The following is a 23,661-nucleotide window of genomic DNA, read 5'->3' as shown; positions in this document are numbered from 1 at the left end:
TTAATGAAATCACAATGCCCTCCCTACCAGTTTTTAATTCTTTATTTTCAAGAGTTCTTAAGAACCAGCTTACGTTATTCTACCTTTAAATATTTTTCTCCAGATATAAAGTATTTTAAATAGACATGGAAGTACAAAAGTAATCTGTTATGCATATTTAATAGTGCCTAAATTCTAAAATCAGACACTGGAGCAAAGAGTGATATATGGAGAGAAAGGAAAATAAAGAAGTCCCTAAATCTCTGTGACTTCTCTTTTATCCTGTTACCTGCTAGACACTGCTCACTAAAAGCAATGCTTCAACCCCAGTGCCTAATAAAGACAAACATCAACGGGATAAAGGAGTCTGTAATGAATAGTTCAGTATCTTTAAAAGTTCCAAACACAGGATAGACAGACACTGCGATTTTATATTTTTTATATTTCTCTGCTTTTTCCAAATTTTCTATCATTAGCATGTGTTCTTTTATAATCAGGAAAAAAAAAAAAACAACAACTGAAAAAAGTTGGGCCAAGTGCGGAGGTCCATGCCTGTAATCCCAGCACTTTGGGAGGCCGAGGCGGGCAGATCACTTGAGGTCAGGAGTTTGAGATCAGCCTGACCAACATGATGACATCCCGTCTGTACTAAAAATACAAAAATTAACCAGGCTTGATGGCGGGCATCTGTAATCCCAGCTACTCAGGAGGCTAAGGCAGGAGAATCACTTGAACCTGGGAGGCAGAGGTTGCAGTGAGCTGAGATCGCACCACTGCTCTCTAGCCTGGACAACAGAGTAAGACCCTGTCTCAAACAAATACATAAATAAATGTATATTTATATGTTTTAAGTTCAAATAAAATGTTTGTTGTTGTTGTTGTTTTGAGACAGAGTCTTGTTATGTCACCAGGCTGAGGTGCAGTGGCGCGATCTTGGCTCACTGCAACCTCCGCCTCCTGGGTTCAAGCGATTCTCCTGCCTCAGCCTCCCAAGTAGCTGGGATTACAGGCACGTGCCACCACACCCAGATAATTTCTGTATTTTTAGCAGAGACGGGGTTTCACCATGTTGGCCTGGATGGTCTCGAACTCCTGACCTCATGATCCGCCCGCCTTGGCCTCCCAAATTTCTGGGATTACAGGCGTGAGCCACTGCGCCCAGCCAAATAAAATGTTTTTTTAAAAAAATAAAAATTAGGCTGCGCACGGTGGCTCATGCCTGTAATCCCAACACTTTGGCAGGCTGAGGCGGGTGGATTACCTGAGGTCAAAAATTCAAGACCAGCCTAGCCAACATGATGAAACCCCGTCTCTACTAAAAATACAAAATTAACCGGGCATGGTGGTACATGCCGGTAATCCCAGCTACTTGGGAGGCTGAGGCAGAAGAATCGCTTGAACCCAGGAGGCAGAGGTTGCAGTGAGCCAAGATCGCGCCATTGCCCTCCAGCCTGGGCAACAAGAGTGAAACTCAGTCTCAAAAATAATAAATAAATAAATGTGAAATAGCATATATTCATCATTCTTTTGGCTTCTGTCTCTGTAACCCACCAATTCGTCGACTCAATCACACAAGATACAGTGGCTTTTCCTATATTTAACTCACCAGCTCAGGATCATCCTCCTCTACAATTGTAGGTTTTCCTTCCTTCTTTAATTGTTTTTTTCGCTCTTTCACCTAAAAAGAATTTTTTTTCATCAAAAGACGAGCATCTGTGCTTTGAGAATATCCACTGGGCTGTACACATACAATATATTTAACTTTCTGTAGGCAAGGGTATAGCAAAAAGTTTCCATTAAAAAAAAAAATGAGCCCCTCCCCCCCTCCTCAAAAGAACAACGGAATCAAGGAAAATTAGGAACCGCAAGTCCTTTTTCTAATCTCATCTAAAATCCAATCTACCAGGAAGAATGAAAGATGAAAGGGGACCAACGGGAGGTTGTCCCCAACTCATCAGATCCAAAAAGTCTTTGAAACAGACTACTCATTTACCTTTCTTGGCTTGTGGTTATGTTTTTAGAGCAAAGCAAATATATTTGTCAAGTTTTAGAAGAAGCTACACAATTTGTGGCATTATGTCCAAGTAGTTTTTCTGGCATTTCTATAACTGCATTCTTGATCATTTTCACCGTGGAATCTCCTTAAACCACATACTATATTAACTGATACTTTTATCACTTTGGCCACTACTGAGATTAAAAGAAAATTAAATATACCCATTCATACAAGAATGACACTACTCCATGAACTAACCAGTCTATTATACCAGCAAAGGCCAAGTACCCTCTAGGCTCAGAAAGGCCCTACTGCCACCCTGTGGTCAGGAAGCCTAAGGATGACTTTCTTACAGGTAAAAGACACAGGAAGCCACAATGATTTAAGGAGAAACTGTCAGGCACTTTCCCTATTTCTACCAGGATAGGGCCTACAAGTGCCATTTCCAACACATGACCCACAGGACATAGTTATGGGCCCTTTGTCTCCTCTTCTTATCCATTTTCCTCACCGAAACTGGATTCATTATTATGGTTATAAAGTTCTGTCTCAGATTTCAAAGCTCTTCATGTGAAAAGTCACATCCAATCACAATTGAAACGGCTCTTACAAATGGCCTCAGGATTCTTGCCCCAGCAAGTAAAAAGTTAAAAGACCTTTCTTACCTCAGGAAAGCCATACTGACATTTCCCACCACATGGGAGACTTATGTATGCCCTCAAGAGCAAACAAAAATAACACCAGCTACAACTCAACTTCCTTCAACTGAGTTCTTCCCAACTCTGTTATTAAGATGGACATAAACCTCCTATTTTAAAAAAAGTTTACGCCTATCCTCTTGCTAGCCTTTGCCAAGCCTTGTTCCAAACCCTTCACAGGGACAAGAATAAAAATCAAGAGTCAAGAGTCACAGGCTGCTCCACGTTTCCACTCTAAGAATGGGGTAAGTGGCAATATGTGATGAGAGGGAGAGAACAACCCTTTCTCCCCAACACAGAACTGGTAGGGAAAGAGGTAGGAGCAGTGTACCAGCTACTCCTCATCTGAGTTCTTCTCTTAGGGGTGAATTACAGCTTCAGGCACACACTATTCATGACCACCACAGCAAACTGGTGGAAAGCACATAAGTAGCCACAGGTTGTGCCAGTAGGCATTACTATGTTAATATGTACCCTCCTACAAGGTGCCCAAGGCTTGCTGATACTTCCTGTAAACACAGCAGCACTATAAATACTTACAGTGTGTTCCACGTATTCTTTTCCTGCCTGAATTACATCCAGGGCCCTCTTCTTTTGCTCCTGATCCAGTAGCAACTTGTAAGCTTTGTCCACAGCTAATGCAAAACATTGAAATTAACTGTTTCTGCAAACACCCTCTGAAAGTCTGAACTATACTCAGGCAGTGTAAATGGACTTGTGCTCTCTAAAGCATTCCCTACTTTAATTATTTACTGTCGTTAAACTAAGTTAAAAAACATTCAACTATAGCAATGACTTTCCTTGAGAGCCTTGGAAAAAATTAAATATATACTCAAGGCTAAATACACCACATCTGGATTTAATTCAGTGATAAAATTCTTTATGTTCAAAGAAAAAAAATGATCCTATGCAATAACAGTCTTTGTTGGCATATAAAAGTTTTAACAAAGCAAAGTTAAGGTCTACTTCTTAAACAACAACATTCTGCTTTGAAATGGCAACTGCTCTACTGAAAACCACAGCTTCTTGGTGACCAGAAGACAAAACTATAACAGTCTTTGCTTGATCTAGGACAAGGAACAGTTAGGCTCTGCCATTCACAATCTAATACTCAGAAGCAGGTAAATTTACAAATACCTTCAAAAGCCTTTTGTGCTCTGTCAGCATCATCTTGATTTTTGTCAGGATGCACCAAGATGGATAACTACAATAAGAGAAAAGTTGGGGTTGTCAATAAAAGAAACATTTACTAACTTCCAGCCTGCCCTGTCTCGTTACAACCAAAAGCTCTAAGGTCCTACGGCAAAAAGAGACTCTTAGCAAAAAGCATTTAAAAAATTAACAAATCTCTTTAAATGCCCAGAAATATTGCTCTTTAACAAAATTCAAGCACCAAAAGGTAAAGGTACAACTAGGAAACATTTCAGGTTTTAATCACAAAGTTGAGAACAAACATGCCAGGCACAGAGGCTCACACCTGTCATCCCACCACTTTGGGAGGCTGAGGTGAGAGGATTACTTAAGCCCAGGACTTTGAGACCAGCCTGAGCAACATAGCAAGACCCTGTCTCTACAAAAAAAAAAAATTTTAATTACCCAGACATGGTGGTGGTCGCCTGTAGTCCAAGCTATTTAGGAAGCTAACGTGGGAGAATCACTTGAGCCTGGGAGGTTGAGATTGTGCCACTGCACTCCAGCCTGGGCAACAAAGTGAGACCCTGTCTCCAGGAAAAAACAAAAACAAAAACAAATGGAAGCCTAGCACTATGAAGATGTTGTAATAATTTGGGGGAGGAGGGAGACTGAAAAGTATCAAGTTCCTATTATGTTCCTTATGCAGGTTGAGCACCCAAAATCCAAAAGGCTCCAAAATGTGAAACTTTCTGAGTGCTGGCATGATGCTCAAAGGAAATGCTCATTGGAACATTTTGAATTTTCGGATTAGGGATGCTCGACCATTATGCATTCTGTAAATATTCCAAAATCTGAAAAAAATCTGAAATCTGAAATACTTCTAGTCTCAAGCATTTCAGATAAGGGATACTCAACCTGTACTGAGCACTAAGATGGCTAAAGCAGGTATGAGACATCATCTCTCTCCTAAAAGAACTTCTAATCTAAAGCAGTTTCTCATCCAACCCTGTGAAGCTTCTGAAAAAGACAGCAATCTAATTTCCATCCTCAGACCTTCTGAGTCTTCAGTCTTTGGCATCTGCACTTTGTGAACCTCTACTAGACTGGGTTTCAGATGATCGTAGGGAATTAGCCCTTATTTTGTTAGGTGGGATAAGTGATTATGCAAGAAAATGTCCTTTATTTGGGAAGGGTACAAGCTGAAGTATTTAGGGGTAAAGCATCATGGTTTATTGCAATTTACAATGATTCAGCCAAAAATATATATAGTTAAATATATAGTCAATGTCTGCCAGGAGCAGTGGCTCCCGCCCGTAATCCCAGCACTTTGGAAGGCTGAAGCTGGCAGATCACTTGAGGTCAGGAGTTCGAGACTAGCCCGGCCTACACGGTGAAACCCCGTCTCTACTAAAAATACAAAAATTTGGCAGGCACAGTGGCACACATCTATAATACCAGCTATTCGGGAGGCTGAGGCAAGAGAATCACTTGAACTTGGGAGGTGGAGGCTTCAGTGAGCCGAGATCACAACACTGTACTGCAACCTGGGTGACAGAGCCGGACTCCATCTCAATAAATAAATAAATAAATAAATATATATATATATGAAATTCATATATATAAATGAAATTAACTGTTCAATATAGATGGTGGATACATGAATATTCATTGTTCTATTCTTTTTTTTTTTTTGAGACACAGTGTTGCTCTATCATCCAGGCTGGAGTGCAGTGGTGCTATCCCAGCTCACTGCAGCCTCAATCTCCTGGACTCAAGTGATCCTCCCACCTCAGCCTTCTGAGTAGCTGGGACTACAGGCACGGCTAATTTTTGGCTTTTGTTGTTGTTGTTGTTTCTCGTTTTTTGTAGAGACGGGGTTTCACCATGTTGCCCAGGCTGGTCACGAACTCCTGAGCTCAAGCAATTGCCCGCCTCAATGTCCCAAAATGCTAGGATTACAGGCATGAGCCACTGTGCTTGTCCATTCTTTTTTCTATATAAAATTTTTATAATAAATCAGCTAGAAAAAAAAGAACTTTCATAGGTAATTCAGATACTCACAGTTAAAAACCATGACATACTGTCATTGACAGAAACCAACTAGTTGGAACCCAGGGAACTATGTCGGGGAATGAGAACAAATGGGAATCTAACGCTGCGTTCAGCATTACTGGAACCATTATGCTGGGTTCTAATTCCAACTTCAATCACCTACTAGCTATGAGACCTCGAGCAAATCACTTAACCTATCTCTACCTAAGCTTCCTGCTCTGTAAATGAGATAATACTATGTACCTATATCTAATTGGGCTGATATAAGAATGAAACAAACAATGCAAGTAAAGAAATTAGCAGACTAACACACACTGACAATAGTTAGCATATAGTGAGGATACATTATGTGCCAAGACTTACTCTAAATGCCTTCTGTGTAATACATCATTTAAATTCTTACAACAAACTCATGGGATAGACACCATTATTACATTTTACAAATGGGGTAACAGACTCAGAAAGGTTAAATGTAACTTGCTCAAGTTTACACTGCTTGTTAAGTGGTATAGTCAAGATTTAAACTAGTTGTATAGCTCCAATATGCACACTCTTAACTATCAGTCCATATTAATGATTTATTAAGAATTCTTAACTCTTATTATTTATGTAGCTACACAAAAAGTTGTTTTGACTATGAACTTAAATGCTTATTAATATGGGAATGATTAGTAATGCATATTAGAAAATTTGAAATTTTAGAAAAAGGAAAAAAGCTAAATATAAGTATAGAGTAGAGCTTAGGAAGGAAAAAAAGCTATAAAGTTATATAATGGGATATGATTACGTAGATCAAGATAAAAAACATCTTGGCTTAACTGTAGATCAGAAAATGACTATGAGTCAGCAATATGGGGAAACTCATTTGTACTGAAGAAACAAGCACACCACTGGATATTAACGAGTATCTCATGCAGAAGCTGAAAATTACATTCAGCTCTGGTCAGACCCTATTAAAATATGAAGTACATAAGACTATAAAGAAGTCAAGGAAAGTTTTTTTAAAAGACATGGAATATACAGAAAATCCAATTTGCAAAGGCAAATTATAGGGACTATGATTATTCAACTCAGAAAAAAAGGCAGCCAGGCACAGTGGCTAGTGCCTGTAATCACGGCACTTTGAGAGGCCGAGGCCAGCAGATCGCTTGAGCCCAGAATTGAGACCAGCCTGGGCAACAGGGCGAAACTCTGTCTCTACAAAAAATACAAAAATTATCTGAGCGTGATGATGCACACCTGTAGTACCAGCTACTGGGGAGGTTGAGGAGGGAGGATTGCTTAAACTCAGGAGGCAGAGGTTGCAGTGAGCCAAGATCACACCACTGTACTCCAGCCTAGGTGACAGAGTGAGACCTTGTCTCAAAAAAAAATAATAATAATAATTTTAAGAAAAAAAGGCTGGAGGGAGGGTTACTCAGCTGTCAAAACTGGAAGGATTTTTTTTAAAGTTTATTTTAAAACTTTGTAGTTCCAGTTATTAAACATAAGAATGGGCAAGATTCAGAAGCTATAGATCTCCTTTCCTGGAGAACTTTCAAAAAGCACTCTTTATACCAGTTATCTCTTGGGTATTCATTTAAGTTGGCAAAAGATAAAATTACGGCTGGGTGCAGTGGCTCACACCTGTAATCCCAGCATTTTGGGGAGGCTGAGGCAGGTAGATCACTTGAGGTCAGGAGTTCATGACCAGCCTGGCCAATATAGGGAAACCCTGTCTCTACCAAAAATACAAAAATTAGCCAGGTGTGGTGGCATGCACTTGTAATCCCAGCTACTTGGGAGGCTGAGGCAGGAGAATTGCTTGAACCCAGGAGGTGAAGGTTGCAGTGACCTGAGATCACGCCACTACACTCCAGCGTGGGCGACAGAGCAAGACTCTGTCTCAAAAAATAAGAATAAAAATAAAAGATAAAATTACGGACAAATGGAGGCTTAAAGATAAAAATGTGCTATGAATCATTTGATATGTTCCCTCCCAGAAGACAGGGGGTTTGGTAGTTACAACTCCATGCAAGCTCTATTATTCTACTTTATACTTATCCCTCTTAATTAAGGAGCTGCAGAGATTCTATTTGGATATAAAATTCATTCTATTCATAGGTAAGCTATGGTTATTAAATTATTTAAGATTTTATATATTATTATGAGCTTTTTTTTACAAAATGGTTTCACAGCCTTAAAAAAAAAGTTAAATTTTGGCCCAAACATATCAAGTCAATAATAGCAAGTGGTAAAAGAATCATGTGCTTCATACATTTTCAAAAAGTTCAAACAGGGAAATAGCACCGTACCTGCCGAAACCTCTTTTTTATTTCTTCATCTGTAACTTCAGGATCTATCTGAAGAACCTGGAAATATCAAAATCAAAACCATAAAAAAGGTGAAAATAAATTACATGTATATTTAAGAGTTGCTCAGTAATTATATATATTATAATCAGCATCTAGAATAGTACCTCATGTTCTAGAACACAGGCTGGCACACAGTTCTAGAAATTGCTAAAGAAATATGAATGATCAAATCAACAGAATAACAATTATATTGTCTTATGGTACTCAATTAACATAATGCTTATTTTCTCTTCACCATAAAAATAATAATTTATTTTACACCCAGAGACATTTTTACTTTTTACATGAGAAAATTTTGCATTTCTCCTTCATTCATTAAAAGAGTTTAACTCCCCCTCCCTTTATTTTTGCAAATGTCGAGAAACCATAGTAACTCAAAAAAGAAAAAAATAGCCCAATGAACACTTTATAATTTACAAGGCCCAGTGGTTCTCAATCAGAGTGAATATTAGAATCACCTGTGGAAACCTGTGAGCAATGGCTGGCCCACTCTACGAAAGTCTGATTCCAACCCCATAGAGCAGGGGTAGGGCCAATAGGAGGAACAACTCTATTTTTTTTTTTTTTGAGACGGAGTCTCGCTCCTATTGCCCAGGCTGGAGTGCAATGGCGAGATCTCAGCTCACTGCAACCTCCACCTCTGCGGTTCAAGCGGTTTTCCTGCCTCAGCCTCCTGAGTAGCTGGGATTACAGGCACGTGCCACCACACCTGGTTAATTTTGTAATTTTAGTAGAGACAGGGTTTCTCCATGTTGGTCAGGCTGGTCTCGAACTCCCGACTTCAGGTGATCCGCCCGCCTCAGCCTCCCAAAGTGCCGGGATTACAGGAGTGAGACACCGCACCCAGCCTTAAGCAACACTTCTTTAAACAAATAATTTTTTTTTTTTGAGACAGTGTCTCACTTTGTTGCCCAGGCTGGAGTGTAGTGGCATAATCATAGGCCACTGCAGCCTCGAGCTCTGGGGCTCAAGTGGTCCTCTGGTCTCAGCCTCTTGAGCAACTAGGACTGTAAGTGCGTGGAGCACACAACCATGCCTGGTGACTTTTTAAAATGTTTTTAGAGATGGGGTCTCCCTGGCTGGGCGCAGTGGCTCACGCCTGTAATCCCAATACTTTGGGAGGCCAAGGCAGGGAGATCACTTGAGGCTAGGAGTTTGAGACAAGCCTGGCCAACATGGAGAAACCCCGTCTCTATTAAAAATACAATATTAGCCAGGCGTGGTGGCACATGAAAATGAGAATTTTCAAGTCAGTGCGCCCCACTCTCATAACTTCCCAAGGGAGAAAGGAATTGGGAAAGTCATTCAATAGGAAGAGCGAAGTCACGAAAGATTTACAGACGAGGGACTGTAACTGTTCATACAAAAATATTCATAGGAAAACCACTAGTTCTGAGGAAAAGGAATCTCTAGGGGCAAACCAAAGTCCAACAAATCCCAGAGGACGCCCAAATAAATGCGAAAGAACAGAAATTGTCCCACCCTCACAAAAAAAGCCTCTGATAAGATTATAGCTTACAACTAATCACGCCAAATGTAATTCATAAACCCTGATTGATTTTTTAAAAAATAAATTTTGCTGTGTGTATTTGGGGATTACAACATGATGTTATGGGATATATACAGACAGTAAAATGGTTATAGTATAGTGGTTCTTTAGTTAAAAAAAAAACTAAAATAGCTATAAAGGGGATTTTGGGGACAGCTGGGCCCATTTGCATGTGGACTGCATGCTGGATAGTTACTTCATGTTTTCCTACGGCTAAAGTTTCCTAAGCTCTAATTTTATTAGAGGCTTTTTTTTGTGAAGGTGGGGCGATTTCTATTCTTTTTTCTTTTTTTTTTTGAGATGGAGTTTCGCTCTTGTTGCCCAGGGTGGAGTGCAATGGTGTGATCTCGGCTCACTGCCACCTCCGCCTCCCAGGTTCAAGCGATTCTCCTGCCTCAGACTCTCGAGTAGCTAGGATTACAGGCATGCGCTACCACGCCCAGCTCATTTTGTATTTTCAGTAGAGATGGGGTTTCTCCATGTTGGTCAGGCTGGTCTTGAACTCTCAACTTCAGGTGATCCGCCCGCCTCAGCCTCCCAAAGTGCTGGGATTACAGGTGTGAGCCACCGCACCCAGCCTTAAGCAACACTTCTTTAAACAAATAATTTTTTTTTTTGAGACAGTGTCTCACTTTGTTGCCCAGGCTGGAGTGTAGTGGCATAATCATAGGCCACTGCAGCCTCGAGCTCTGGGGCTCAAGTGGTCCTCTGGTCTCAGCCTCTTGAGCAACTAGGACTGTAAGTGCGTGGAGCACACAACCATGCCTGGTGACTTTTTAAAATGTTTTTAGAGATGGAGTCTCCCTGGCCGGGCGCAGTGGCTCACGCCTGTAATCCCAATACTTTGGGAGGCCAAGGCAGGGAGATCACTTGAGGCTAGGAGTTTCAGACAAGCCTGGCCAACATGGAGAAACCCCGTCTCTACTAAAAATACAATATTAGCCGGGCGTGGTGGCGCATGAAAATGAGCCACTGAATTTTCATGTCAGTGCGCCCCACTCTCATAACTTCCCAAGGAGAAAGGAATTGGGAAAGTCACTCAATAGGAAGAGCGAAGTCACATAAGATTTACAGCCGAGGGGCTGTAACTGTTCATACAAAAATATTCATAGGAAAACCACTAGTTCTGAGGAAAAGGAATCTCTAGGGGCAAACCAAAGTCCAACAAATCCCAGAAGGTGCCCAAATAAATGAGAAAGAACAGAAATTGTCCCACCCTCACAAAAAAACCCTCTGATAAGGTTATAGCTTACAACTAATCATGTCAAATGTAATTTATAAAACCTGATTGATTTCTTTTTTAAAAATAAATTTTGCTGTGTGTATTTGGGGACTACAACATGATGTTATGGGATATATACAGACAGTAAAATGGTTATAGTATAGTGGTTCTTTAGTTAAAAAAAAACTAAAATAGCTATAAAGGGGATTTTGGGGACAGCTGGGCCCATTTGCATGTGGACTGTATGCTGGATAAAGTTACTTCATGTTGTTTTCCTATGGCTAAAGTTTCCTACGCTCTAATTTTCTTAGAGGCTTTTTTCGTGAAGGTTGGATGATTTCTATTCTTTTTTTTTTTTGAGATGGAGTTTTGCTCTTGTTGCCCAGGCTAGAGGGCAATGGTGTGATCTTGGCTCACTGCAACCTCTGCCTCCCAGGTTCAAGCGATTCTCCTGCCTCAGCCTCCTGAGTAGCTGGGATTACAGGCATGCGCCACCACGCCCGGCTCATTTTGTATTTTTAGTAGAGATGGGGTTTCTCCATGTTGGTCAGGCTGGTCTCGAACTCCCGACTTCAGGTGATCTGCCCACCTCGGCCTCCCAAAGTGCTGGGATTACAGGCGTGAGCCACCGCACCCAGCCTTAAGCAACACTTCTTCAAACAAATAATTTTTTTTTTTGAGACAATGTCTCACTTTGTTGCCCAGGCTGGAGTGTAGTGGCATAATCATAGGCCACTGCAGCCTCGAGCTCTGGGGCTCAAGTGGTCCTCTGGTCTCAGCCTCTTGAGCAACTAGGACTGTAAGTGCGTGGAGCACACAACCATGCCTGGTGACTTTTTAAAATGTTTTTAGAGATGGAGTCTCCCTGGCCGGGCGCAGTGGCTCACGCCTGTAATCCCAATACTTTGGGAGGCCAAGGCAGGGAGATCACTTGAGGCTAGGAGTTTCAGACAAGCCTGGCCAACATGGAGAAACCCCGTCTCTACTAAAAATACAATATTAGCCGGGCGTGGTGGCGCATGAAAATGAGCCACTGAATTTTCATGTCAGTGCGCCCCACTCTCATAACTTCCCAAGGAGAAAGGAATTGGGAAAGTCACTCAATAGGAAGAGCGAAGTCACATAAGATTTACAGCCGAGGGGCTGTAACTGTTCATACAAAAATATTCATAGGAAAACCACTAGTTCTGAGGAAAAGGAATCTCTAGGGGCAAACCAAAGTCCAACAAATCCCAGAAGGCGCCCAAATAAATGAGAAAGAACAGAAATTGTCCCACCCTCACAAAAAAACCCTCTGATAAGGTTATAGCTTACAACTAATCATGTCAAATGTAATTTATAAACCCTGATTGATTTCTTTTTTAAAAATAAATTCTGCTGTGTGTATTTGGGGATTACAACATGATGTTATGGGATATATACAGACAGTAAAATGGTTATAGTGGTTCTTGAGTTAAAAAAAAAAAAACCCTAAAATTGGCCAGGTGCAGTGGCTCACGCCTGTAATCCCAGCACTTTGGGAGGCGGAGGCAGGCAGATCACTAGGTCAGGAGATCGAGACAATCCTGGCTAACACGGTGAAATGTCGTTTCTACTAAAAATACAAAACAATTAGCCAGGTGTGGTGGCGGGCGCCTGTAGTCCCAGCTACTCAGGAGGCTGAGGCAGGAGAATGGCATGAACCCGGGAGGCGGTGCTTGCAGTGAGCCGAGATCGTGCCACTGCACTCCAGCCTGGGCAACAGAGCAAGACTCCATCTCAATAAATAAATAAATAAATAAAACTAAAATAGCTATAAAGGAGATTTTGGGGACAGCTGGGTCCATTTGCATGTGGACTGTATGCTGGATAAGGTAACTTGACGTGGTTTTCCTATGGCTAAAGTTTCTTAACCTCTAATTTTATTAGAGGCTTTTTTTGTGAAGTTCGGACGATTTCTATTCTTTTTTTCTTTCTTTCTTGAGACAGAGTCTTGTTCTGTTAAGTGCAGTGGAGCAATCTCGGCTCACTTCAACCTCCGCCTCCTGGGTTCAAGCAATTCGCCTGCCTCAGCCTCCTGAATAGCTGGGACTTCAGGTGCGTGCCACTACGCCCAGCTAATTTTTTGTATTTTAGTAGAGATGGGGTTTCACCATGTTGGCCAGGCTGGTCTCAAACTCCTGAACTCAGGCAATCCGCTCACCTCAGCCTCCCAAAGTGCTAGGATTACAGGCGTGAGCCACTGTGCCCGGCCTTTCTATTCTTTCTTAGTGTTATTTTCCAATGGGTGATAGTGGTGTTGCAGTTACACGGAATTGTTCTTGTTTCGAGGAGATGCATGCTAAAGTATTTAAGCATTAAGTGTTAACAACATCTGGAGCTTACTTTCACCACGATTGGGCAAAAAGGAGGCGAGTATATATACCTACATACACATACAAACACACACTCCAAAAGTTATTTTTCCAAGAGTTATATCAGAACGAATATTCACTGAGTGCCTTCAAAGCCAATCGAACTCCTCTTTTGTCTTTAAGAGCTGGAGGTGCCACATGTGGCATGGTGAAGACAATGGACTTTTACCTGCGGCCGGTCCTCTTTGAAGCCAGCTTTATACATTCAGTACCAACTTTTAGAGCACAAAAATTTTCTAAGATAGCTAGATACTGTGCTCATTACTTTTCTTAGTCTGTTTTGTGTTGCCAGAACAGAATACCATAGACTGGGCAGTTTATAAAGAAATGTATTTCTTATACTTCTGTAGGCTGGGAAGTTCAAGGTTGAGTGGCCGTCATCAGGTAAGGGCAAGAGGGGGCTAAACTCACATATATAACAAGTCCATTCTTGAGATAACTAATCCACTCCCAAGATGAGGACATTAATCCATTTGTGAGGGCAGAGACCTAATCACCTCTTATTAGGCCCTACCCCGCAAAGCTGTTGCACTGGGATTAAATGTCTAACACATGAATTTGGGGGACACATTCTAACCACAGCTCTACTGTCCTCACATAATTTAAGAATTACTGTTCTCACAGTAGATAAGGGAGAGACAAGTAACAAGCAATTCTGACAAAAATGATAAATGCCTTATTACCAACATGGCTCCAAGCACACAGGTCTGTTCAGATTCTTGGAAGGTTTTTCTGAACTCCTGTTGTGTCTCAGGCTTTTAGGATACGGAGGGAGAGACCCACAGTTTTGAACCTCAAGGAGCTAATTAATCATCACACAGAAACAAAAATGCTTAACTGTTGCATTCAGATAAGTTCCTGAATTCAAAATATAACAGCCATCTCCTTTAGGATCTTCTGCTTGAAAAAGGAATCCAGGCTGGGCACGGTGGCTCACGCCTGTAATCCCAGCACTTTGGGAGGCCGAGGCGGGCGGATCACGAGGTCAGGAGATCGAGACCATCCTGGCTAACATGGTGAAACCTCGTCTCTATGAAAAATACAAAAAATTAGCCGGGTGTGGCAGCAGGCGCCTGTAGTCCCAGCTACTCGGGAGGCTGAGGCAGGAGAATTGCTTGAACCTGGGAGGTGGAGGTTGCAGTAAGCCGAGATCGTGCCCCTGCACTCCAGCCTGGGCAACAAGAAGGAAACTCTGTCTCAAAAAGGGAAAAAAAAAAAAAAAAAGAAAGAAAGAAAGAACAGTCATGGAGTCCTGCCCACTCAAACACAATCTTGCAGCTTTCAGAGCATGCAAACTCACTATATCGTCACACGTCTAAACATACTTCCTATAGTGAGAACAAAGGCTACAGGGCAATGAGTTCCACTTTCAGAACTACATTAACTAATAGGGCACTAAAATCCTAGCCTTCACACTGATCCCCAACAATCTGCCCCTTCTCATCCATCAGGTCCCCACAGGAAACACTAATTACCTTAACAAAAAATAAATTATATGGTCATATGTTCCCTTTCATGGTATTATGCTCGATTTTAAAGTATGGCTAGATAGAAAGAACATACCATAAATTCTTTATCATCTCTCCAGCAAATCATCTTCCCCTAGGCCCTCCCCAAAATCATATCAAAAGTACTCTTCAATATTTGTACATCCATGTTTACAGACACACTTTTCTCAATAGCTAAGATGTAGAACAACCCGTGTCCATCAACGGATGAATGAATAAGCAAAATGTGGTATATCCATACAACAGATTACCATTCAGCCTTAAAAAGAAGGAAATTCTACAATATGCTACAACATTGAAGAACCCAAGACATTGTACTAGATGAAATAAGCCAGTCACAAGAAGGCAAACACTATGATTCCTTTTATATGAGGTGCTTGGTCAAAGTCATAGAGACAAAAAGTAGAATGGTGGTTACCAGGGGCTGGGGAGGGAGGAATGCGGAATTATTGTTTAATGGGTATACAGTTTCAGTTTTACAAGATAAAAAGAGTTATGAGGATGGATAATAGTAATGGTTGGACAACACTATAAGTGTATTTAAAACCAATGAACTGGCCAGGCACAGTGGCTCACACCTGTAATCCCAGCACTTTGGGAGGCTGAGATGGGTGGATCACCTGAGGTCAGGCGTTCGAGACCAGCCTGACCAACATGGTGAAACCCCGTCTCTACTAAAAATACAAAACTTAGCCGGACGAGGTGGCGTGCACCTGTAGTCCCAGCTACTCAGGAGGCTGAGACAGAAGAATTGCTTGAATCCAGGTGGCGGAGGTTGCAATAAGCCGAGATCACGCCACTACACTCCAGCCTGGGTGACAAAGCAAGACTCCATCTCAAAAAAAAAAAAAAAAAAAAAAAAAAAATGAACTGGTTAAGATGGTAAATTTTATGTTATGTGTATTTTACAATTTTAAAAATTGAAAAAAAAAAGTAATCTTCAAGCTTTTTATCTCCCCCTTCCCTTCCTAAGCAATAAATCCAAATCCATTAAGTGGAGTCAGGCAAAACAGACGTCTACTCTGGGTGGGAGTCACATGGCCCAGAGCACAGCATGAGAGCCCACCTGGAACAAGGAAGGCAGTGACCACACAGAGAGTAGTGGCTAGTCACAGGGTGCTGGAGCCCAAATGGGGTGAGAAGGGCATCCACAGAGGACAGCCTAACATGGTGTACAAAGAAGTTCAGAAAGGCATCCCCATAGACAGGGAGGCCGGCACAGGAACATCAGAACCTAAGCAGAGGGAAAATGTCAGCATGGGAGGGCAGCCAGTGCAGGATGTCAGGGCCCAAGAGGGATGAGGAAAGCATCCGTGTGGAAGTAGAGTCCAACACACGGTGTCTGAGACTAAGCAAGGTACGGAGGGTGTCCACAGGGGAAGGTAGCCTGGCACAGGGTACAAGAGCCCAAGCAAGGACATTCTCACAAAAGGCAGCCAAGCATGGGGTATGGAAGCCTGGTATGGTGAGAAGGGTGTCCAAGTAGTAGGGCATCCAGTGTAAAAAGGCAGCCCAACACAAGGTTCAGAGCCCAAAAAATATGAAAAGAGACATGATATGTGGAGCCAGAGCCCGAGTAAGAGGAGAAAGGTGTTCATGGAAGAAGGTGGCTTGACAGAGGATGTCAGAGCCAGAGCAGGGTAGGGAAGACGCCTACTCAGCGGGGAGGATCAGTGTGGGATGCTGGAGCCCATGATCAGTGAAAAGGGCCCCCAGCAGGTAGACAGCAGACTCAGAAAGCCAGAGAGGGTGGAGGAACACATCCAAATGGAAGGGTGGCCTGACATGGGAGTTCAGAGCCCAGGTGTGGTGAGAAAGGTTTTTGCATAGATATATCCTGGTGCTGGTATCAGAGTACAGCGGGGTGAGGAGAGCATTCAGAGGGAAGGAGTGGCAGTGGGAAGTTAGTTGCATACAGAGAGATGAATTAAGTAAATGTAAATATTAAATTCTATAAGAGCCAGCGCCAGGTGCACTGGCTGTAATGCTATAATCAATCCCAGTACTTTGGGAGGCCAAGGGAGGATCACTTCAGGCCAAGAGTTTGTGATCAACCTGGGCAACATAGTAAGACCTTGTCTTTACAAAAAAAAAAAAAAAAAAAAAAGAATAATAATAAACAAAAGATAGTGGGAACCAGGTTTCTAACTATTAGAATAAATCCTGTGGGGTTGGACTGAAAATGGATGTTGGGTGTAAACATATATGTACACATACAAACACACAGACTCCAGGGTCTGTAAGCTGTGATATCCCAACAGCAATAAATCTACCTAGCATCCAAATTTTGATTTTTATATATCATTGTTTGCCAAAAGGAACCAGGGCTCCTTGGTGAAATGGTTAATTCCAGGCTGGGTCAGGAAAAACACAAAAGTGCCTACTAATCAAAGAATGATGAAGACATATGAAAGACAAAGGAGCTAGATTGAAAGGTAACCCACTGGCCAAACTTGGGACAATCTGAGTATCAAAATAAACATAAAATTACAACTTACTGAATAAAACAGAAAAACCTAAGTCCATACTGGCAAATAAATGAACTAAAATTTTGATATGGACAGGAGTTTCAAAGCACCTCCACATAAAATACTTATTCATTACAAAGGGGAGAAATAGTAACTTCATGACACTTCTTTTTATTTTGAGATGGAGTCTCACTCTGTTGCCCAGGCTGGAGTGCAATGGTGCGATCTCGGCTCACTGCAACCTCTGCCTCCCAGGTTTAAGCAATTCTCCTGCCTCAGCCTCCCAAGTAGCTGGGATTACAGGGGCACGCCATCACGCCTGGTTAATTTTTTTATTTTTAGTAAAGACAGGGTTTCACCACGTTAGCCAAGCTGGTCTTGAACTCCTGACCTCAAGTGATCTGCCCGCCTCAGCCTCCCAAAATGTTGGAATTACAGGTGTGAGCCACTGCGCCTGGCCAGGGAGACCCCATCTTACAAAACAAAACAAACACGCCAGGTGCGGTGGCTCACACCTGAAATCCCACACTTTTTGGGAGGCTGAGGAGGGTGGATCATGAGGTCAGGAGTTCGAGACCAGCCTGGCCAGCTTGGTGAAACTCCACCTCTACTAAAAATACAAAAAATTAGCAGGGCATGGTAGCACGCTCCTGTAATCCCAGCTACCAGGGAGGCTGAGTTAGGAGAATTACTTGAACTCGGGAGGCGGAGGTTGCAGTGAACCGAGATTGTGCCCCTGCACTCCAATCTGGGTGGTGGAGTGAGACTCTGTCACAAAACAAACAAACAAACCAAAGAGCCAAACACAGTGGCTCACACCTTTATTCCCAATATTTTGAAAATCTGAGGTGGGAGGATCAATTGAGCCCAGAGCCCAGGAGTTCGAGGTTGCAGTGAGCTATACAGTGAGCTGAGTGACAGAGAGGCCCTGAAAAACACCTTTTTGGGACAATTAGTAAAATCTGAATGGGGTCTGATGATTATATAGTAACAATGTATCCAGAGAGGCCCTGAGAAAGACTTTTTTGGGACAATTAGTAAAATTTGAATGGGGTCTGATGATTTACATAGTAACAATGCATCAGTGTTCATTTCCTGATTTTGATAGTTTATATTGTGGTTCAGTAAGAAGATATTTGTAGAAAAATCACATTAAAGTATATCAGGGTGATGGACCATCATACTAACAATTTATTCTTAAAGAGTTCAAGGAAAAGTCTTCATATTGTATTTGAAATCTTTGTTAATCTGAGATTGTTTCAAAATGAAAAAATTCTTGAAAAATTACTCTTCAAAAAACAGAAAACAGAAGAACTTTGAAAATATCATGCTAAGTGAAATAAGCCAGACACAAAGTAATAAATACGGTATGATTCCACTTACATGGGTTTCCTAGAAGAAGCAAATTCATAGACAAAGTAGAGTAGAGGTTACCAGGGGTCAGGGAGAAAATGAGGAGTTACTGTTTAGTGGATACAGAGTTTCTGGTTGGGGTGACGAAAAATTTCTGAATATGAACAGTGGTGATAGTTACACAACACTGTGAATGTACTTAATGCCACTGAATTGTAAAACTAAAAAAAAATTTAAATGGTAATTTTTTTTTTTTTTGAGACAGTCTCGTTCTGTCGCCCAGGTTGGAGTACAGTAGCACAATCTCGGCTCACTGCAACCTCCACCTCCTGGGTTTAAGTGATTCTTGGGCCTTAGCCTCCCAAGTAGCTGAGATTACAGGCATGCACCACCATGCCCAGCAATGTTTGTATTATTTTTGCAGAGATGGGGTTTCGCTATGTTGGCCAGGCTGGTCTCAAACTCCTGGCCTAAAGTGATCCTCCCACCTTGGCCTCCCAAAGTGCTGAGATTACAGGCGTGAGCCACCACACCTGGCCAAAATGGCAAATTTTATGTTATGTATATTTTTCCACAATAAAAAAAAGTGAGGGGAGTTTTTTCTAAGTGCCCAATAAGTGTTGTTTCTATTATTTAACAGATACAAAAATATTCACTTCAAAATTATTAGTAAATGTGAACAATTAGAAAGTAGTTTAGGGAGTCTCTCTGAACCTATTCTGGTTCAGAGGGCCGCCTGTTAAAAAAACTTTTTAAAGAGCTGGGCGTGGTGGCTCACGCCTGTAATCACGGCACTTTGAGAGGCCGAGGCAGGCAGATCACAGGGTCAGGAGTTTGAGAAAAGCCTGGTCAATATGGTGAAACCCCCATCTCTACTAAAAATACAAAAATTAGCCAGGTGTGGTGGCACATGCCTGTAGTCCCAGCTACTCGGGAGGCTGAGGCAGGAGAATCGCTTGAACCCGGGAGGTGGAGGTTGCAGTGAGCCGAGATTGCGCCACTGCACTCCAGCCTGGGCGACAGAGACTCCATCTCAAAAAAAAAAATTTTAGAAAGAAATAAACTAGCTAAACTATTCCACAATAAAGAAATGATTAAATAAATTATATGGAATTTTTTTTACCCCCCCAAGTCTATTATTTTATAACCAGTTCATAAGAAGTTTCTTGGGGGGGGTGATATATTACTTACACATCTACTATGTAGTAAACATGTATGTATATGTGTGTATACCCAACTACTTTGTTGGAGTGATTGCTGTGGTTTGGAACTGCTGGGGCCAAATTTATGCAAAAATCTACATTTTTGAGTAAACTCCTCATGACTAGATTAAGTTTCCTCAGTATTTGAGAATTCTTCATTTTCTAAAGCTGTACAAACATCAGATATCAATATTTGTAAGCAACGACAATGTAATTTATAATAAAATTGCTTTCTCAACTATTAGTATTAACTATATATCATCTTCATATAGCCTTATAACTCATTTGTACTATTCCATTTTCCTCTGTTCCTTTTATTTTCACTTCCCGTGTAATGTTAGTCTCTTTGTACTGACTTCTGAAGAGTTCATTTATGATTAAAGATGTTAACATCTTGTCAAGAATTGCAAAAAAAAAAAAAGAATTTCTCTTTTTTTTTTTTTTTTTTTTTGGCCAGGCGCGGTGGCTCACACCTATAATCCTAGCACTTTGGGAGGCCACGACAGGTGGATCGCCTGAGCTCAGGAGGTCAAGACCAACCTGAACAATATGGCAAAACCCCGTCTCTACTAAAAATACAAAAATTAGCCAAGCATAGTGGCAAGCACCTGTAATCTCAGCTATTCAGGAGGCTGAGGCAGGAGAATCACTTGAATCTGGGAGGCGGAGTTGCAGTGAGCCAAGATCGCACCATGACACTCCAGACTGGGTGACAGAGTGAGACTTCATCTCAAAAAAAAAAAAAAAAAAAAGCATTTAAAACAGCATTGAGGCTGGACATGGTGGCAAATGGCTATAATCCCAGCACTTTGGGAGCCCAAGGTGGGCAAATCGTTTGAGCCCAGGAGTTCAAGGGTGCAGTAAGTCATGATTGCACCACTGCACTCTAGCCTGGGTGACAGTGAGACCCTGTCTCAAAAAAATAAAATAAAATAAAATTGTATTGAGCTGAGCCAGGTGTGGTGCCATATGCCTGTAATCCCATGTACTCCAGAGGCTGAGCAGGTCAAGGAGATCACTTAAGCCCACGAGTTCTAGGCCAGCCTGGGCAACATAATGAGGCCCCATCTCTTTAAAACAGAGAAAAAAGAAGAAGAAGGATTAAGTGTATGATGCTCCCTGTTTTTAAGCAAAACAGTTTGAGTGTAAACAGGAGTGGCTATTTCTCTTAGGTGGGATTATATATGATTATTCTTGCTTTCTGTACATTTGCAACAAATATGATTTACTTTTATAACCAGTAAAAGTTTAAAGCTATAAAATTAAGAAAATCAAAAAGTATATTCACTTATCTAAAATCTTGTGATCTTTGTTTTGTTGTTGTTGGGTTTTTGGCATTTATTATAGTGAAACAGAAAAGTTTTAACAAGTAGTTTAAATCAAGAATCCTAGGCTGGGCGCAGTGGCTCATGCCTGTAATCCCAGCACTTTGGGAGGCTGAGGCAGGTGGATCACAAGGTCAGGAGTTCGAGACCAGTCTGGCCAACATGGTGAAACCCCATCTCTACTAAAAATACAAATATTAGCCAGGCACAGTGGTGGGCACCTGTAATCCTACCTACTCAGGAGGCTGAAGCAGGAGAATTGCTTGAACCTGGGAGGAGGAGGTTGCATTGAGTCAAGATCGCGCCACTGCACTCCAGCCTGGGGGACAGAGCAAGACTCCGTCTCAAAAAAAAAAAAAGAATCCTAAATTTATTAGAGCTAGCCACCCCTTCACATTTGAAATTAAATCCTTATATATTTGGGTTGCTAAAAGATGATGAAAGATATGTGACCATCTCACTTTCCTTAACATGCTGCCTCTCCAGTTCTGCTCAGTACAATCACCCAAGTTTAAACACAATCTACATACAGGTTATCTATCCCTAATCCAAAAATGCAAAATCCAAAATGCTCCAAAATCTGAAACTTTCTGAGAGTCAACTGATGCTCAAAGAAAATGCTCATTAACATTCTGAATTTTCTAATTTGGGATGCTTCAACCAGTAAGTAAGCAGAATGTATGTATATATTCCAAAATCCCCAAAAAATCCAAAATCCAAAAAACTTCTGGTCCCAAGCATTTTGGATAAGGAATACTCAATTTAGTACTATACAGATTCCATCACTTTACTCCACCGTTTTTCTCAATCCTAACTATGATATAAATTAGGTATGTATTCTGATGTAGGTATGCCTGCAGCTATGCAAATCTCCCCCATTACAGAGGCCCTAGCAACACCAATCAGCTCACCTCAAATGGGTTCAAATTGAAGTAAGAGGAACCAGGACGAGTCAGTCTTTCAATCTGATTTTTCGAAGTTAGAACCGAGTCTCTCTTCTCTATTTGTTTCACCTAAAATTATGAGGATTAAAAATTTCATTAATAGAATTCAATAACAAACTGAAGTGTTTATCTTAACAAAACATTCACTGATATGTTCAACAAACATTTATTCGTGTGTTTACCATGTGCAAGAAATTTTGCTAAACGCTTTGAGAAATTAAAACTACCATTTGTTGAATTTTAATATAAAAACCTTACATGTATTTATTAATCTCAACAACCCTATGTGGTAGATACTGCTATTATACCCAATTCACAGATAAGAATACTGAGGCTTAGAGAAGGTAACTGACTTGTTCCCAATTACCCAACTTGTAAGCCAGAATTTTAACCCCAACGGTTTGACCCCACAGCAGGCATCAAGAGGATTCAAAAATAAATAAGTCATAGCCTTTAAAGAACTTCCACTTTAATGATGGAAGATGTGCTTGTGTGTGGTTATACTTCATTTACAGCTTTTAATTTTAAGAAAAAAAAATAGGCTGGGCGCAGTGGCTCACGCCTGTAATCCCAGCACTTTGGGAGGCCGAGGGGTGGGCAGATCATGAGGTCAGGAGATGGAGTCTATCCTGGCCAACATGGTGAAACCCCGTCTCTACTAAAAATACAAAAAATTAGCTGGGTATGGTGGCACGGCCTGTAGTCCCAGCTACTCAGGAGGCTGAGGCAGGAGAATGGCTTGAACCCCAGGGACAGAGGTTGCAGTGAGCCGAGATCGCGCCACTGGACTCCAGCCTGGGCGACACAGCGAGACTCCATCTCAAAAAAGAAAAAAAAAAAATAAGAGATTTCTCTGTGAGGAAAAAAAATAAAGAAAAAAGTTTAAAGAGCAAAAAAAGGAAAAATACAATCACAGTAAGACATAAACTATGAGCAGCATTTAAAACTGTTGATGGGAAGGAACAAACAACTCCACCACCTAATTATAATAGTGTTAGAAAAAAATCCCTGACTTGGCCAGGCGCAGTAGCTGTCACCTGTAATCCCAACATTTTGGGAGGCTGAGATGGGTGGATTGCTTGAGCTCAGGAGTTTGAGACAAGCCTGGGCAACATGGCGAAACCCCATCTCTATTTTTAATTTAAAAACAAGAAAGAAAGAAAGTAAAAAGAAAAATCCCTGACCTGAAGACAATGCCAGGGAGAACAAGCACCAGGCAGGCCCAGGAAAACATTCTTGGTGTCACTGTCAGAGTTGGAATGCTAGTTGGAATGAATCTCTGGTATGCTATATGCCATCTTTATTCCTATGGCCAAAACAAGAATTTCATTAACATAAAAAGTCATTCCTTCTAGACATCTTCCCTCTTCACTCTATGAAAACAGGATTTTTTTCCTCTCTTGTTCACTACCATATCTCCAACACCTAAATAGCAAACTAGTACATTTCAAATGTTCAATAAACATCTGTTAAATGAATGAGGC

At 41.4% G+C, this 23,661-nt stretch overlaps 1 protein-coding gene across 1 annotated transcript in view; it reads right to left on the bottom strand.

The window, feature by feature from the left end:
- DNAJC8 (DnaJ heat shock protein family (Hsp40) member C8) overlaps window positions 1-23,661 on the bottom strand; it is a 32,261-nt gene that overhangs the window by 6,012 nt on the left and 2,588 nt on the right. Inside the window, exons 2-6 of the mRNA XM_054498213.1 lie at window positions 22,145-22,246; window positions 8,154-8,210; window positions 3,811-3,877; window positions 3,214-3,308; window positions 1,586-1,657 (exon numbers count right to left, since the gene is read on the bottom strand). Coding sequence (XP_054354188.1) covers window positions 1,586-1,657; window positions 3,214-3,308; window positions 3,811-3,877; window positions 8,154-8,210; window positions 22,145-22,246 — 393 coding nt within the window. The remainder of the gene's footprint in view (window positions 1-1,585; window positions 1,658-3,213; window positions 3,309-3,810; window positions 3,878-8,153; window positions 8,211-22,144; window positions 22,247-23,661) is intronic.

Source organism: Pongo pygmaeus, chromosome 1 (genome assembly GCF_028885625.2).
Source record: "Pongo pygmaeus isolate AG05252 chromosome 1, NHGRI_mPonPyg2-v2.0_pri, whole genome shotgun sequence".
Classification (NCBI taxonomy): Eukaryota; Metazoa; Chordata; class Mammalia; order Primates; family Hominidae; genus Pongo; species Pongo pygmaeus.
Note: the sequence above shows the minus strand (reverse complement) of the source record. Positions and strands in the feature narration are given on the sequence as shown.